This window comes from Lepus europaeus, chromosome 5 (genome assembly GCF_033115175.1).
Source record: "Lepus europaeus isolate LE1 chromosome 5, mLepTim1.pri, whole genome shotgun sequence".
Taxonomy (NCBI): Eukaryota; Metazoa; Chordata; class Mammalia; order Lagomorpha; family Leporidae; genus Lepus; species Lepus europaeus.
Genome location: NC_084831.1, coordinates 79,346,433 through 79,364,972, shown reverse-complemented (window position 1 = coordinate 79,364,972; position 18,540 = coordinate 79,346,433). Strand labels below are relative to the sequence as shown.

At 36.1% G+C, this 18,540-nt stretch overlaps 1 protein-coding gene across 6 annotated transcripts in view; it reads left to right on the top strand.

Moving 5' to 3' along the window:
- The window catches only part of COL24A1 (collagen type XXIV alpha 1 chain), a 421,092-nt gene that overhangs the window by 302,437 nt on the left and 100,115 nt on the right, over positions 1 to 18,540 (top strand). For all 6 annotated transcript variants that reach the window (XM_062191650.1, XM_062191653.1, XM_062191654.1 and 3 more), the window contains 5 exons: positions 5,892 to 5,945; positions 8,486 to 8,593; positions 15,640 to 15,693; positions 15,928 to 15,981; positions 16,919 to 16,975. In XM_062191650.1, the coding sequence (XP_062047634.1) occupies positions 5,892 to 5,945; positions 8,486 to 8,593; positions 15,640 to 15,693; positions 15,928 to 15,981; positions 16,919 to 16,975 (327 nt within the window). The remainder of the gene's footprint in view (positions 1 to 5,891; positions 5,946 to 8,485; positions 8,594 to 15,639; positions 15,694 to 15,927; positions 15,982 to 16,918; positions 16,976 to 18,540) is intronic.

Here is an 18,540-nt window from a genome sequence, read left to right as displayed (position 1 = left end):
TTGTTTGAAATAGCTAGGGGGCTTAGGTTTAGCAGCCATGTGTACAGTTTGGCACACATTCCCACAGACTTACCCCTAAGGGTAATGTTAAAAACTTGCCATGGGGGGGGTGGGGCGCAGCTCTGTGGCATAGCTGATAAATCCAGTGCCTGCAGTGCTGGCATCTCATATGGGCACTGGTTTGAGTCCCGGCTGTTCCACTTCCAATCCAGCTTTCTGCTATGGCCTGGGAAACCAGTAGAAGATGGCCCAAGTCCTTAGGCCCTGCACCTGTGTGGGAGACCTGGAGGAAGCTCCTGGCTCCTGGCTTCAGATCAGCACAGCTCCAGCTATTGCAGCCAACTGGGGAGTGGACCAGTGGATGGAAGACCTGTGTCTCTGTCTCTGTCTCTGTCTCTCTTTCTCTTTCTCTCTCTCTCTTTCTCTGACTTTCAAATAAATAAATAAATCTTAAAAAAAAAAAAAACTTGCCAAGGGACTCCAAATCCCATTAAGCTGGGTGGTACTAATGCCATCTTATGTGTTAAAGTGATCATATTAAATGTGTAAATGATCATATAGATAGGATTAAGTGTCAAAGGGATCACATAAATAAGACCAAGTGTCTGGTAATAACAATAGATAGAATTAAAAAGGAGAGAATGTTCCAACTATAAGCAATCCACACAACAGACTCATAGAATGACAGATGCCCTAAACAGCACTCTGACCTCAGATTCAGCCCTTAAGGCATTTGGATCTGACTGAAAAGCCCGTGAAACCATTTCAGGGATGGAAAGCAAAGATACTGTGGCAAAAAATATCCTACATGAAGGATCTCTGTGAGTGAGACCCCAAGGAAAGAAGAGGCCATTAAAGAAGGATGAACTTTTTTCTGAAGGGAGGAGAGAACTTTCACTTTGCTCATGGCCCTGTCTAAATACTGATAGAGTTTGTGGACTCAAAAGGCTTCCATAGCCTGACAGCTCATGTCAAGAGCCTCAGGTGATCACTGACGTCATAAAAATCAACTATAGGAGGCCTGTGCAGTTACTCCCCATGTGGGACCTCTGTCCTTAATGAGTGATACTATGAGAATTAGCTGTAATACTTGTTTTCAAACAGTACTTTATACTTTGTGTGTCTGTGTGGGTGCAAATCTTTACTTAGTATAAAGCTAGTCTTCAATATATAAAATTAGTTAAAAATGAATCTTAATTAAAAATGGGATGGAAGAGGGAGTAGGAGGTGGGACAGGAGTGTGGGTGGGAGTGTGAGTATGGGGAGAAACCACTATATTCCCAAAGCTGTACCTGTAAAAATTGTATTCATTAAATAAAAACTTTCTTTTAAAAAAAAAAGAAAAGACAAAAAGCTTTCTAGGTAGAGGGAGTATCTAATGGAATTTCCATAAGACAGAAAAAGTCTTGGCCTACTCAGAAACAACAATGACAAAGCCTGTGTAGCTACAGCATAGTAAAATACTGGAAACTATGTCAAAGAATTGGTAGAGCCAGATCATATAGTATATTATAGATTACAGTAAAGGATTTGGAGATAATTTTATTTGCAACAGGCAGCTATTTGGAAGGTTTTCAATGGTGAGAGTTATGTGATTAACCATGACAGAATCACTTATCCCATTGTAAAGAAGTGGATTATGGGGTAAAATGAGGATCAAACTACTCAGAAGGCTGTGGAAGCACTTCAGTTGAAAAGTAATGTTGAGTGGGAATTCAAGGGAACTAAAAGAGGTAGTAAGTAGTGATCAGGTTCAGGATTTTCTGATAGTTTGGATGTTTAGAAAGCACAAAAAGTTAATAGAGATTTAACAGAGTAACAGAGTGGATAGTCATATCATTAAGTGTATAACAAGGGTATAAACAGCATGGATTGTGTTTAAATATGCACAGATATGAGGGCTTTTTCTGGATCACCTGATATTTTTCAGAAACCCCTACTTAATAATGGGACGCAGTGGAGGGATGGAAAAAGGCAAAGAGAATTTAAAATCCAGTTCAGATGAATGCTTAAACTTAATCTGGTCCTGTAATTTAGTAGAATATTCAAGAATTCAATCATTCAGATATTCAAGTAATGTTCAGACTATCAGGATGATTCATCTCTCAACCTCATCAGTTCAAGAACTCCTTTCCAATACTGAAATGTGTGTCTGGTGGTGGCAAGGTTGAAGAGACCCTGGCTCTTGACCCAAGTGTTGTTCATACTAGTTGAGGCATGTTAATGTCCCTTGTAAATTTGCTCACTGTCTATGCTGCTGGCTTTTGTGGGTTTTGGCAAGGGTGGAAGGGGTGGTGGTGGATGAGGATTATTCCCTTGCTGACCTGGCCTTGGGTCAGCTCCCACTGATTTCTGTGGATCTCTCCTAGCTCTGCTGTGATTCTCATCCAGTTTTAGCCCAGGCAATCTGCTTTCCAGCCCTTATTATAGCACTACGTTTTTCCCATGGTGGTGGCCAGCCCCTGCCATCTGTAAGCTCCCCACCTGTTTCCGAGTTCCTATCTACATACAGGAACCAAGCAATAGCTCTGGAAAATTTTACCATATGCTTCAGCTCATTTTGAGTATGTGCCAGTTGATATGAGAACATTTTAATTCAGTACAGTTGTGGAGTATTTATATAATTAAGGGTTTTGTGAATTCCTTCATATACCAATAATGCAACAAAAGTTTAGCATTTTTTAGAAGTTACAAATGTAAGTCATGTGTTTTACAAATCAAAGAAAGAAAAAAAACATATCAATAGATGAAACAAAAAGCACTTAGTAAAATTTAATATCCATACATTAACTACCATACTTAATGGTGAAACTTCAAAGAAATGAGCTAAGATAACTACTATTCACTATTTCTAGTTAACATTAAATCAAATTCCCAGCCAGTAGAGCAAAACAAAATAAATAACCTACAGGTTATAAAAAGTATTGAGTTCAGCAAGATGCTGAATATAAAATTCATGTACAAAAATAGATTCCATTCTTCTTCCTTGGCACCAAGCATTTTGAAAGCCATTTTTAAATATAAGTTCCAACATTTGCAATAAATCAAGTAAATAGAATTAAATCTAAAAGTATTCACAAATGCTTTTATAATTTTTTAAAAATTTTTATTAAAGACCTAATAGATATTTTTATTAATAGGAAGACTCAAAATCATGAAATTATAATTCTCCCCTAAATTTCTTTACAAACTTAGTACTGGAAAAAAAAAAAAACTTGACATTACCACAATATTTTTTGTGTAGAATTTGATTGATGAAAAATGTTTTGGGCCGGCACCGGGGCTCACTTGGTTAATCCTCTGCCTGTGGCTCCAGCATCCCATATGGATGCCAGGTTCTAGTCCCGGTTGCCCCTCTTCCAGTCCAGCTCTCTGTTGTGGCCCAGGAGGGTAGTGGAGGATGGCCCAGGTGCTTGGGCTCCTGCACCCCATGGGAGACCAGGAGGAAGCACCTGGCTCCTGGCTTCAGATAGGTCAGTTCAGGCCGTAGCAGCCATTTGGGGAGTGAACCAACGGAAGGAAGACCTTTCTCTCTGTCTCTCTGTCTCACTGTCTATAACTCTACCTGTCAAATAAAAAAAAAAGAAAGAAAGAAAAATGTTTTGAAATTTGTGTTGAAGAGCAAAGACTCAGTATCAAGAAAATATAAATAACAAGTGGTGCAACAGAGGGTGGGAGAGTTGCTAGAGGTTAAGGGAAAACTTGACCTACCTGGTAACATGTTATCAAAGCTATCGTAATGTAGTTAGTGTCATGTTACTCACAGACCAGTGGAAACAGAAGATAACCTAAAGCCAAATCAAAGGATATTTTTTGAAACTTTATTTTTAATAAATATGCACTTTATATCTAAAAGGAAAGAATGAGATATTCAATACATTTACTAGTACAATTGGTTACCCAAATGGGAAAAAAAATCCCTCATATGAATGAACACATGTACACAAACAAGTTAAATTCCAACTAACTGTGAAAACAAAAATTTTATGATTCAGAGAATATTTAAGAGACTATTTTATGAACTCATGAAGGAAAGGAAGCAATAAGATCCAAGTAAAACATTGAAAGAAACAAAAAATATTTGTGAATTTGATTACATTAAAATTATAAGTTGTGTTAAGAAAAAGTTATAATAAACACGGTGTCTGTGGGGGTTATATACTATATACATGTATTATGTTTCTTAAAGTATGTGGTAAGCACATGAGTTTTCATTATACCTTTTAATATCTTCATATGCATTGTATAATTCACTTTAAAAAGAGTCAACATTGGTTGTAAGAATGAGCATTTTATTGAGCTCTTCATTAAGTCTCATTCTTTCTAAGATTTACATGCATTATCTCATTTAATCTCAGTAACCCTTTAAAGAAGTTTTTTTTCTTTTTCAAAAGATTTATTTATTTATTTGAAAGTCAGAGTTAACACAGAGAAGGAGAGGCAGAGAGAGGTCTTCCATCCACTGGTTCTCTCCCCAGTTAGCCACAATGGTTGGAGCTGTGCTGATCTGAAGCCAGGAGCCAGGAGCCAGGAGCTTCTTCTAGGTCTCCCACATGAGTGCAGGCGCCCAAGCACTTGGGCCATCTTCTACTGCTTTCCCAGGCCATAGCAGAGAGCTGGATCGGAAGTGGAGCAGCCGGGACTCAAACCAGTGCCCATATGAGATGCCGGCACTGCAGGCAGTGGCTCTACCTGCTACGCCACAGAGTCAGCCCACTGAAGAAGTTTTATTATACTTCTTTTAATAACAGGAAACTGAGGCTGTTAGAAGTTAGTTAATTTACCTGGGGTCCTATAACTATTAGGTGCCAGAGCCAGAGTATGAATCTGGAACTCACACCTTTAACTTCTATGAAGATTCATCAGCCTCTTTTTAAAAGGTCTGTTAACTATAAAGAAGTCTTCTGGAGAGTGCAACTATCATTTCTACCTCTGGATGCAGCTGTAACTACACCAATAGAACATAGCAGCTTTGGCCTCTCAACTCAGTGACTGAGACTACAAGAACATTTACTCAGGAGCACAGGGCATGAGTCATTTCCTTAGGTATCTGTTTATTCACTCAACAAATATTTATCAAGAGCCTACATAGCACATTGGTAAACCACAATTTATTTCTTGTCTACCTCATTTTTGCAGTTTGCCAAGTTTCAGGGACACAAATTTGAAATTTCCATTTTCATTTCCAACTAATGGAGGGAGTATTCTGGTTAGTTATTAGCCACTTTAGAACTTGCAACCTGACTTACCATGGATCTCACTTAAAGCCTAGTCATTGCTGATTTGAAAATTTATATGGTATCCCCATTTTTACTTACCAAAAAACCTGAATATTGAAAACTTTTACTATTTTTTAATAAACAAAGTACCTATTAAAGTGAAAGATTAAACAGTATAACATGACTATCTCCTTGTCCTCCCTGTATTCTCTTCCTTTTTCCCCACAAATCACAGAGTATCTCTTTAAGCCTTGTTACCACAATGAGATTTTGAGATTTTTCCCTGATTGGGTATTAGATATAATTTTTAAAATATTAACTAAAATATCTTCTGTATTTTTCATGGAAATGCTGAAATGAATGTATTGAGATTTGCTTCAAATTCTTGTTCATTTAAATGATACACTAAAACCAAGTAATTTTTTTTCCTAAAAAACAATGGAATTTTTCTGTCTTGACCATTTTGTGTATGTGAACTTCATGGCCAATAACAGCTATATGTGTAAATCAATAGGACCACTTTTTGAATAGTTTTACAAATATAATTGTGTTAAAAAGCAACTCTTATTTTTATTTAGTGTTCAATTCAGTGATTATCTGATAGGAGTATCTGAGCACTCCATCTTGCCTTTTCTTTAGCCATTTACTTCTTTTTGTATATTGAATATTCAGGGACCAGAAGGAATTGTGGGAATTCCAGGGCAAAGAGGTCGTCCAGGAAAAAAGGTAGGTTTTTAACTTACATCCTTTTTTTATCGTTTTCTTTCTTCTGAAGTGTCCATAGCTCCAGAAAATGCTGTGCTGGTTTAATTTGCATCAGCTATAAAGAAGTGAACAGGCGACAGGATTGTGGGACAGCGTCCCATGTGGGTGCCAGTTTCTTTCCCACCCTAGGAAAACCATGGAAATGGACCAAGTACTTGGGCCCTACCATCCTTGTGGAAGACTGAGATGTAGTTACAGGCTACAGGCTTTGAACTGGCCCAGCCCCAGCCGTTGCAGCCATCTTGAAGGGCCAGCCAATCGATATAATATTCCTTTCTCTCTCTCTCTTTCAAATAATTAGATAAATATTTTTTAAAAAGTAGTAAAGAACTATAAATTTTTCCAAAAAAAAGACTCATCTTTAAAAATTAATGCTTAATTCCCAATAGAAGTATTTATTACCTTGATTATTTGAAAGCAAATTTTCCAATTTGTAATTGTAAAAAAGAGTCTTTGTTTTTTATTGTTCTGCTGTTTGCCAAAAATCCTTTTGGTATACCATTAGCAAGAATAGAAATAAAAGAGAAAATACTCTACAATTAGTGCTAATCAATAATAACTTTAGTAAAACATTTCAGGAAGAAAAATATAATTGTAATCATTCCCTAGTTTGTTATTAACATGTTTGTCTAAATAGGAAAGGCTAATGATTGACTTTTATCTTTTCCATTAAGAAAATGAAGAATGTTTTTATTTGCTTACCTTCTATTTTACTAACAACAAAAAGAGTCTTGATGTATTTGTACAATTCTAGTACTTTATAATAATGAAAATATATTTTTGTATAGGACCAATAATTTGTTCAACTATTACTAAAACATGGAATGGTTCTCACACTGGCCTGAGACAGTTCAGAATATGTTTATTTTAATTAATCTCAAATCATACCGTATTATAGTTTCCAAAGTCAAATTCTAGCATTTCTTAAGAATTTTGGACAGTAGAAGGGAAATAAAGAGAAATGAATGAGGTAACTGTTAGTTACCATTGAGGCCCATGAAATTAGCACCTAGAAGTGAGACAGTGCTGAAATTTACTGGCTTGGGATGACTGGGTCCAGATTCTTGAGTAATACAAAGAACTTGCTAAGCAGAAGAATATATTTGAGAGTGACTCTGGATGTCCCTGAGAGTGGGCTACATCCAACAAGGTTCCAGGTCATCCCTTTATGCAATCTGGATGGAGATATCCGGGGTGGCATTAATTAAGGTTTGAATACCACCCATTCCCTTGCCTGTTTTTTTTTTTTTAATTAGAAATCTCAGAAGTGTCATAGCATCAGGTACATGATGGAAGTAGGAATTTCAGCCATAGTATTCTTATTACAATAATATCAAATTAGTTATACATCATGGTGGGAGTGTATATAGTTAGAAACATGTTGGTTATTTTCTGCAAGTGGTGATTTTCTGGAAATAGTAGCTTTCCTCTGTAAAAAAAAAAAAAAGGGGGGGGGGAGGATTGCTTAGATGCAGTAGGCAGGATCGTGGGGAGCAACTGATGACCTCAGATCTTCCTCACTAGCTACCTCCTGGCCTATATAGTTTTCTACTATGGGCCCCTTGGAAAGTAAAATAAAGCCTATGAACTGGTATAAATACCAAAATCTTGCTCACTGACTGGTCCCAATTTAGGTTTTTGTTATATCTTCTTGTTGTTAAATAACAGAACAAGTTGGTTCCCACTTTCATAAAGAGAATAATAACATTTAATGTTGTGTAAGAGCAGCTACAGTTTGATGTTAGAGCAAAGCCAATCAATGTAATGGAAGTTCTATGGATTTTTACTCTTTCCAAACCAGTGAATGACAATCCTATATATACACACTGTACACACTGCAGCCTATTTTTTTTTAATTTTTCATTTCCTATTTTTTGACACTAAACAGATCTTATGGCAGTGAAATCCTCTAACAGACATCTCATTGGAACTAGCTTTTCTCATGATAACACATTCATGTGTACAAACATTCATATGTAACAATATTCAAAATGAAAAATTTGCTTACTAAAAAAAACATAGGTTATCTGGAATTCAACATGAGCATTAGAAATCCTTCGGTTAGTCAAAAAATGTTTTACCCTTCTTTTTCCCAAATTACTTTTCTTTAATTTATATTGATATAAAGGGAGCAGATTTCATATATTTCATAGATACAGATCTAAGAAGATAACCGTATTTCCCTCAATCCCTCACCTTTCTTCCTTTTCCTTTAATTATTGCAATAACATAATTTCAATTTACTATATAAATATAGGCTTAATTAACCACTAATCATATTGTTCTTTTATCTTTAGTAACTTATGTGGTGGTAGTATGTTATTATTGTTAGCAGTGGGCTGTAGTACTATTGACTTAAGGCAAAGTTGCTATTGATAAATTCTGCTTACCAGATAGCCTGTGGAATCATTCAAGTGTGTGATATAGTTAATTAGTCTAACTATAGATTTGTCCTAGATTTGTCTTTTCTTACTCTTCTCTCTTACTGATGTTATCCACAGGGTGATAAAGGAAAAGCAGGACCCACTGGAGAAGTTGGAAGCAGAGGTGCTCCTGGACAGACTGGGGAAAATGGTCCTAAGGGTGCCCGAGGAACTAGAGGTGCTGTGGTCAGTATCAGATTTGTTTCCAGAACTGAGTCACTGTGGATGGAAAAGAAATGTATCCATGGCCTTACAGTTTCATCCCTTGATGAACTTTACAGAGAAGGCAATAGTTCCATTGAAAATGATCTACTTCCATGGGACACAGGGAATTGTAAGCATTCCACAGCACTTAAACGGCTTAGTGGTTTCTGGACATGAAAAAGGAAAGGGGGGGAAATGAAAATGGAAATAAAATATGAAATGAGGTTTCAAAAAATAAGATTGTGACTTCTAACCTAAGTAGGAAAGTTTATATGCCGAGCACTTAAAATCAAGATTTAAAATGTGTCTAAATCTGTGCTCCATGACAAATTGCCCTGAAAATTAGCTTTACTTGAAATGAGTTGTCTTCCTATGCTTGTATTCCACATGCTTTATCTAGCGATCATTTTTCCAAACACCTGTGATAAAGTTCCAATGTATCTAGTTATATCTTTAATCATTTGCATGAACTTTGCACAGTGTTGGGAAAAGTGCAGAAGATATTTCTGAATACATAAAATCATAATTATTTCACTAATATATTTGGACCTGTTCAGAAAGTCACAGCATGAAAACAATGCAAAATATTTTTTAAATTATATGATCCGGTCTTCTGTCTTATAAACCTACTTATCAAATGCATGTATATTTCAATATCTTCATTTAAATGTCACAACTCAGCAAGGCCTTTTGAAGACCATTGCATAACCCATTTTGTGACTGAGGAAGGTTGCCTCAGGTTCAGTTTAAATATTTCATTTCTGAGGCAAGTGTTGGCACATTGGTTAAGACCCCAGCTTAACTGAATATCCTAGGTTCAAACCTCATCTATGATCTTGATTCCTGCTCCCTACTAATATACACCCTAGGATACAACAGATGGTGGCTCAAGTACTTGGATTCTGTCCATCCATGTGGGAAACCCAAGACTGAGTTCTTGGGTATTGGTTTTGGCCTGGGTAAAGCCAGCTGTTTCAGGCATTTGGAGAATGAACCAACAGATGGAAGATACTTTCTCTTTCTCTCTTTCACTGTTTGTCTTTCTCTCTCTCTCTCTCTCTTTCTCTCTCTGCCTTTCAAATACATAGAAAGTTTAACTATAAAACATTAAAGAAAGAAATAGAAGAAAACACAAAAAAATGGAAAACTCTTCTATGTTTTTGGATTGGAAGAATTAATATCATCAAAATGTCCATACCACCCCAAGCAATTTACAGATTCAATGTGGTCCCAATTAAAATACCAATGACATACTTCTCAGATCTAGAAAAAACAATTCTAAAACTCATATGGAAACATAAGAGACCCCAAATAGATAAAGCAATTTTAAAAAACAAAAAGCCAGTGGCATCACTGTATCATACTTCAAGACATACTGTGGGACAGTTATAATCAAAGCAGCCTGATACTGCCTCAAAAATAGACATGTAGACCAGTGAAACAGAAGAGAAAACTCCCAGAAATTAATCCATGCAGCTACAACCAACTAATCTGTGACAAACAAACTAAAATCAATCGTTGGAGAAAGGACAATGTCTTCAACAAATCGTTCTTGGAAAATTGGATCTACTTATGCAGAAGCATGAAACAAGACCCCTACCTTACACCTTATAAAAATAATCAACTCACAGTGGATCAAGGATCTAAATCTATGATATGATACCATCAAATTACTAGAGGGAAACATTGAGGAAACTCTGCAAGACATTGGCATAGGCAAAGACTTACTGAGAAAGATCACAGAAGTACAGCCAATAATGACAAAAATAGACAAATGTGATTATATCAAGCTAAGAACCTTCCGCATTATAAAGGAAATTCTCAACAAAATGGAGAGGCAGCCAACAGAATTGGAAAAAAATATTTGCAAACTATACAACTGATAAAGGATTAATATCCAGGATCTATAAAGAATCCAAGAAACTCAACAACAACAAAACGAACAATACAGTTAAGAAATGGGCAAAGAATATGAACAAGCATTTTTCAAAGGATGAAATACAAATGGCCTACAGACACATGAAAAAATACTTAGGATCATTAGCCATCAGGGAAATGCAAATCAGTACCACAATGAGATTTCACCTCACTGCAGTTAGAATGTCTATCATCCGGCTGGCGCCGTGGCTTAACAGGCTAATCCTCCACCTTGCGGTGCCAGCACACCAGGTTCTAGTCCCGGTTGGGGCGCCGGATTCTATCCCGGTTACCCCTCTTCCAGTCCAGCTCTCTGCTATGGCCCGGGAGTGCAGTGGAGGATGGCCCAAGTGCTTGGGCCCTGCACCCCATGGGAGACCAGGAGAAGCACCTGGCTCTTGCCATCGGATCAGCGACATGCGCTGGCCGCAGCGGCCATTGGAGAGTGAACCAACGGCAAAAAGGAAGACCTTTCTCTCTGTCTTTCTCTCTCACTATCCACTCTGCCTGTCAAAAAAAAAAAAAGAATATCTATCATCCAATAATCAAAAAACAATAAATGCTGGCGAAGGGGGACAGGTACCCTAATCCACTGTTGATTGAAATGTAAGCTACTATAACCATTATGCAAAACAGTATGTAGATTCCTCAGAAATCTCAAAATAAAGCTACCATATGACGCAGCACACAACTCCTAGGAATTTACTCAAAGAAAATGAAATCAGCATATGAAAGAGTTATTTGTACTCTCATGTTTATTGCAACTAGGATATGGAAACAATCCAGATATCCACCAACTGATGACTGGATAAAGAAAATGTAATTTATACACACACACACAAACACACACTATGGAATACTTCTCAACCATAAAAATGAATGTAATCTTGTCTTTTGCAAGAAAATGGATGCAACTGGAAACTATTATGCTCAGTGAAATAAACTAGTCTCAAAAATACAGTTATCATATGTTTTCTATATGTGGCAGTTAACTTAGAATAAAAAATGTGCAGGAATGAAGTGGACATTTTGGGAAATGATTGTCATTTTTAGCCCTTCTTATACTTCTATGCAACTGTGGCCTTCCTGCTTTTTACTTATTGAATATTATAATTAGTGGCAAATTAAGCCTGTGAATACAGTGAATTAAAATTATGTCTTTGCCAAAATTGATGATACCTGTTAATGCATACTTTACATGTTTTTCTCTTAGGTTGTGGTCTGTTTCTTCTTGATTTGTAGCCATTCCTTATACATTTTAAATAATAATCCAGTTTTTTAAAATGTTGCAAAATGTATTACAAATTTCCCCCCTCTGCCATTTGTTTTAATTTTTTATGGTATCTTTTTACCATAGACCATTTTAAAATTTTTTAAAGATTTATTTATTTATTTATTTATTTGAAAGGCAAAGTTAGAGAAGAAGGGAGAGATCATCCATCCCACTGTTTCACTCCCCAAATTGCCACGATAGCCGCAGCTGGGCTGATCTGAAACCAGGAGCCAGAAGCTTCTTCTGGGTCTCCCACGTGGATGCAAAGGCCCAAGCATTTGGGCCAAATTCTGTTGCTTTCCCAGGTGCATTGGCAGGGAGCTGAACTGGAAATAGAACAGCCAAGACTTGAACCAGTCCCCATTTCGGATGCTGGTGCTGCAGGTGGCAGACCCACTATGCCACAAGGGCTGACACCAGAACATTTTGATGTTTAATGTCAAACTTGTCAGGGGAGACCCAGATGGAGTCCTTGGCTCCTGGATTTTCCTTTATAGATTCTGAGCTTTATTTCTTGGTTAGAAATGCCATCTCTACCTAAAGTATGTAAACTCATTCTTCCAGATTCTTCTCCTAATACTTTCATAACTTTATTTTTACCCTTAAACCTTTAAGGCCTATGGAGTTTATGTTTTTGGTATGTGAATTGTAGAAGCCTAATTTTCCTCTTCCCAAATTGATTAATGATTTTCTCAATTGCATTTCTTGAACAGCTGTCCTATCTCCTATTTTTCTGAAATGCTACCTTTTCCATTAACTAACCTCCCAAATATTCACTGATCTGTTTTCATTCTGTCTTCTCTCAATTTGTTGTCTGTCTCTGAGTCAGTAACATACTATTTTAATTATTATATTGTTCAATATAATAAACAAGCATTCTATAACCATTGTTCAACAGTTTGTTTCTATTTTTTAAGCTTTTGTCTAAAAATTCATCTGTTTTATCTAGAATTTCAAAGTTAATAGTTGAAAGTTGTAATTACCATGTTTTTATTTTTAAAATTTTTTCTGTGGTTATGTCCTAATGATATTTTATTGTGCCTACTCTTTTTCTGTATCAGATTTGCCAAGTATTTAGCTATTTTATTAGTCAGTTCAAAAAGTATTTTTCACTCAATTTTATGGCTTTCTATTTTATTGATTTATGTTTTAATATTAGTTTCTCCCCTTGCTTATTTTATAATTCTCTTTCTATCTTCTTGAATTGAAATGAATCAAAAATTGCATTAATAAAATAAATACCCAGGTCATTTAATTTCTATATTAAATGTGTATGGAGCTAACTGTTTTCTTCTGAGTGGCTACTTTAGCCATATTTTTGTCAATATTTTCACTACCATTCACTTCTAAATAGCTTTCAACTTAAGATTTTACCTTCTCCTTAGCAAGAGTTACTTTAAAGGATACTTTTCATTTTAATAGATTATTTTTAGCTACTTATTTCCAGATGATATGACCTATATGAGTTCTACTTTGAGGAACTTTGTTAAACTTTCTTTGAGGCCTATTATATACACAAGTATTGTCAAAAGATTGTATTATTTTTGTGTATTTTGAGTCTGTAGCTCTATGTGTTTTTATTACATCAAACTTATTAACTGAGTTGCTCAAATCCTGATGCCTCTCATTCTCCCCCCTCCCCAACCCTGGTTTGATTTGTTGATTTCTGAAAGAGGCTGTTGAGATCTCATCAATATTAACTTCTTCACACTTATTTTTTACTGATTGCATATTTTATATAATCTTAGGTACATTAAGATTCATGATTCATATTTTCTGTATAAATCTCAAATTTGTTTCTTGTGATAGTGGCTCAAATCTATCCATCATTGGAGCCATCTGACCACAGTTCCCACACTCACTCATTTATCCTCTAAGTAAATGCTGTTCTCAAAAATCCAGCACAAGGCCGGCGCCATGGCTCACTAGGCTAATCCTCCACCTTGCGGCGCCAGCACACCGGGTTCTAGTCCCGGTCGGGGCGCCGGAGTCTGTCCCGGTTGCCCCTCTTCCAGGCCAGCTCTCTGCTATGGCCCGGGAGTGCAGTGGAGGATGGCCCAAATGCTTGGGCCCTGCACCCCATGGGAGATCAGGAGAAGCACCTGGCTCTTGCCATCGGATCAGCAGCGGTGCGCTGGCCGCAGTGCGCCAGCCACAGCGGCCATTGGAGGGTGAACCAACAGCAAAGGAAGACCTTTCTCTCTGTCTCTCTCTCTCACTGTCCACTCTGCCTGTCAAAAAAAAAAAAAAAAATCCAGCACAATCAGAGGAGTAAGATGACATTCTGCTTCCTTCCCTTGGGATCATTTGCACAACTGCAACAGTTCTCTTCTTTGCATATTAGCAGCTCCAGTTTCCTCTCTCAAATCACAAAATTTTGGCCCACAGATTATATTTACTTGATTTCCAGGATTGTTGTCATAAATAAGTAGCTCCTCTCTCTTTCACTCTCATGAAACAAGCATATGCCATTCAACCATCTTGATCCAATATGCACAAGCTTCTTAGCAAGCTTTGGACAATTTTCTTATATTATTTGTAATTTTAATTTTTATTCATTTTCATTTTATTTGAAAGGCAGAGAAACAGACAGGGAGCTGGGGGAGACAAAGACAGAGGTCTTCCACTCACTGGTTCACTCTCCCAAATGCCTACAATATCCAGCAATGGACCCAATAAACACTAGGAATCCAGAACACAATCTGAGTCCTCCAAGTAGATGGCAAGGAGTCAAGTATTTGAATCATCACCTGCTGCCTCCCAGAATGTGCATTAGCAGGAAGCTGGAATAGCAAGTGAGCCTGGACTCAAACTTAAGTGTTCCAGTATGGGATACAGACATCCCAAGCAACATGTTAATATCTCCTCCAAGTGCCCCATAATTTTAAATCTGCTAAATTGATTTTATGCAGTTATTTTTTTTTTCAGACTGAAATTTGGTCCTCACTGAAAGAGTTTAAATTACTGATTGTTAGTTAATAATTATGATATGGATGGACTTTTTCAGAGCTGGGACTTTAAAGAAATCATCAAACGTAGTGAAGCAGTGTGATCAGATGGGCAATATATCTCTTGGTCTACATGTAGGACCAAGAGACCTGGTTCTTCTGCCTATTTAATGTGATATACATTATATACATAATGTCCTGTACATATTCTCTTGCCTTAATTTCTTCATCTCCTGTTTGTTTAGAGGCTCAGATTGAAGAGATAACATGGAAACTTTTTGATAATATGAAAGATAGGACATATTTAGAGTCATTATTTGCGCTTTTTTCAGTTCAGTGTCATCTTTTCAGTTTGTTGGGGCATTACTGGTTAGCTTTTAATTAATATGGTTTTTCCATCTATAAAATATTGATAAATGGTTATTATCACATATAAATTGTCAACCATTTCTTTAACAGCTTTGACCAGAATTAAAATCATATCCATCAAAGCAACTGAAACTATCAGTGAATATTATGACATTCTCCTGCATTCTGTATTAACAATATCGAGAACTCTTAGACTTCTCTCTGTGATAAATATCTACCACAAACTTTAACAAATGCAAACTAAATTTCAAATAATTTTATTGGGACAATTTTCTAATAACTGAAAATTTTTTTTCATGAGTGAGGATGTTCAAACAGAAGCAAACCAAGGAGAACTTTGTGGTTCAGAAGAAAAATAAAGGGAAAAGCTGGGGTATTATTTTCTGTTTTCCCTTTCAAATTAAGTAGAATTTCAAACCATGAAAAATGTGAATAAAATAATTTAAATAACAGAAGTACAAGTTTAATAATTTACATAATTGTCTATTTTCTCTGTCTCTGATATTTACTTTGTTTTTTAGGGTCCTATAGGATTGATGGGACCTGATGGAGAGACTGGAATTCCAGGTTATAGTGTAAGCATTTATAACTGAAGATATATATATATTTGCATGACAACATTTATATCCCAGATATGCAAATTAAGGTGAAATCTCCTAAATGAATTTTTCTAACATGGTGAAGCCTCATTCCTCTTTAAATTGAATCTTGTTTTTCATTTCATAATGGTTCGCTATCTAATAGAATGGGCTTGCTGGCATTAGGTAGAGCATGTACAAAGAACATAAAGAATGTTTGTCATTTTGTAGGGCCATCAAGGTCAACCAGGACTCTCTGGGTTTCCAGGACCTAAAGGAGAAAAGGTATGTGTGTATACTATTGACTTTTTAATCTAAGCATTGAATTCATGAATTCTTTCTAAAAGAATGCATGAAAACATTTTCAAGGAATAAAAGAAACACTTCTCAGTTTGGAAATTTTGCAAATTCTAGACAAAGGAAATATAAATATCAAGGAACTAAAATTTAAATAAATTACTATGATATCTTTGAGTAATTTCATAATTGAGATGAAATAATTTATGTGAAATTGCTTTGCAGTCCATAGAACTTAGTAAAATTAGAATGAATTAAGCAAAGAAATTGTAAGTCTCTAAGTTAAATGACTAATTGTTTAGTCTATTTATACTAAAATTTTTTGATAGTTTAGGAATAACTGCAGCTGTACTCTTGATATTAAAAATCTGATACTAAGAAAATTCATAAATTGCTGTTTTTAAGAAATGAATTATTTACTTACTTGAGTGACAGAGACACAAAGCTCCCCGTCCATTGGTTTATTACCTAAATATCCACAGTGGCCACAACTGGACAGGCCAAGGCCAATATCTAGGAACTCAATCCAGTTATTCTCTCACATGGGTGTCAGGAACCCAAATACTTGATTCCTTACTACTGCCTCCCAGGACCTGCATTAACAGGTAGTTGGAATCAGGAACCAGAGTTGGGATGACACTATTATATGGGGCTCAGGCATCCTAACCAGCATCTTTAACCACTAGGCCAGATGCCAGCCACCTGAACTTCTTTATATATGAAGCAGATTGACATATCCAAAAAGAACCATGTGTAAATTATAACTATGTATGAAATATCACATGTTTAGTTTCTTAGGTAAAAATTTTCCTCTTAAAATGTTTAAACCAAATTGAATATTTCCTAACATATTAGAAAGTTATAGAATGTGCAGTTTAAGATTATTTTTATTTTATTTCATTTTAAACAATTATTTTCACTTTAGGGTTACCCGGGAGAAGATAGCACAGTCCTAGGACCACCTGGGCCTCGAGGTGAACCAGTAGGTCTTTTCTAAAATTATTTTGATGCATCAAGATAAAATACAGTTACTCTAATAAATTCACAGCACCAGTCAACTTTTAAAAAACTTTATTTTGGTAGTTTTCTGTTGTGATTCAGTCAGTATTTGTTGCCACAAAATTAAAATATATGAAAGTCATGGATATGAAATATATGCAGCCTAAATATGAAGTATGTGCAGCCTAAGATCCTTATCATAGTCTCTTGGTTCCAAAACGCCACTTTCACCATTGAATGTATGATAACTTTTTACAGTATTTTCAAAAACTCACATACTCTATACTTTTTAGGATGGATATTTCTGCAGTTAGCAAACTCACATTTCTTTCTAAAGTATTAAAAAAAAAAACTGAGCCATATACTTTTTGTATTTAGACAGAATTGCCAAGTGATTTGAAATACCTTCCAACCAGTTATCAAAACCAGTAATTGTTAAAAAAAAATCACTGATCTGTTGTCTTCTAATTAGGCATGTTAAAGGCAAATCATAACCACAATTTTTGAAAAGTGCTTAACTGTAGCTTTTATTACCTGAATATCTGTGTTTATGCTTGACTACCACAGTGCCTAAAGAATACATGTAGATTAAACAGTGATGTCTTAGTCCACTTTTTGTTGCTATAACAAAAAACCTGTGTATTTTGTAAAAATGTGTAATTTGTAAAGAAAAGAGGTTTATTTAGCTTATAGTTCTGAAGGTGAGGGAGTGTCAGATGGGACTGAGGTAGCACTTGGTGAGAGCCTTATTGCTGAAAGGAATTCTACAGTGTTGTAAAGCAACACAGAGCATCACCTGGTGACAGGTGGCATACAAGACACAAAGTCAGACTGGCATTCATAACATAGTCACTCTTTTTTTTAAAAATTTATTTATTTATTTGAAAGAGAGTTATAGAGAAAGAGAAAGACAGAGAGAAATCTTCCATCTGCTAGTGCACTCCCCAAATGACCACAGCTGTTGGAGCTGGGCTGTAATGAAGCCAGGAGCCAGTAGTTTCTTTTGGGTCTCCTTCATGAATGGCAGGGGCTCAAGCACTTGGACCATCTTCCACTGCTTTCCCAGGCACATTTAGAAGGGAACTGAATTGAAAGTGGAGCAGCCAGGAATCAAACCGCTGTACATATGGGATGCTGGTGTCTCAGGCAGTGGCTTTACCCACTATGCTACAGCACTGACCCCAACATATTCAACTCTTAATATAATACATTAGTTCACTAATCCAAAAATTAATTAACCCATTCATGAAAGAGCCCTTATAATCTAATCACCCTTCAAAAGTCCCCAATCTGGCCCCACCCTCACAAGATGGAAATTTCAACATGAGTTTCAATGGGGACATTCAAACCACAGCAAATGAGTAAAACCAAATAGCAAATGCTTAGTTCACAGCGTTAATAAATAATGTTTTTTATTTTTCACATAGCATCATAAAGGATAAAAGAATCCTAGGAAACAAGGACTAATATACATAGAAGTCACTTCTAATATTTTTGTCTCTCTGGGAGTGATTGAAAGTAACACTTTGTTTTAGAAATACGAAAGAT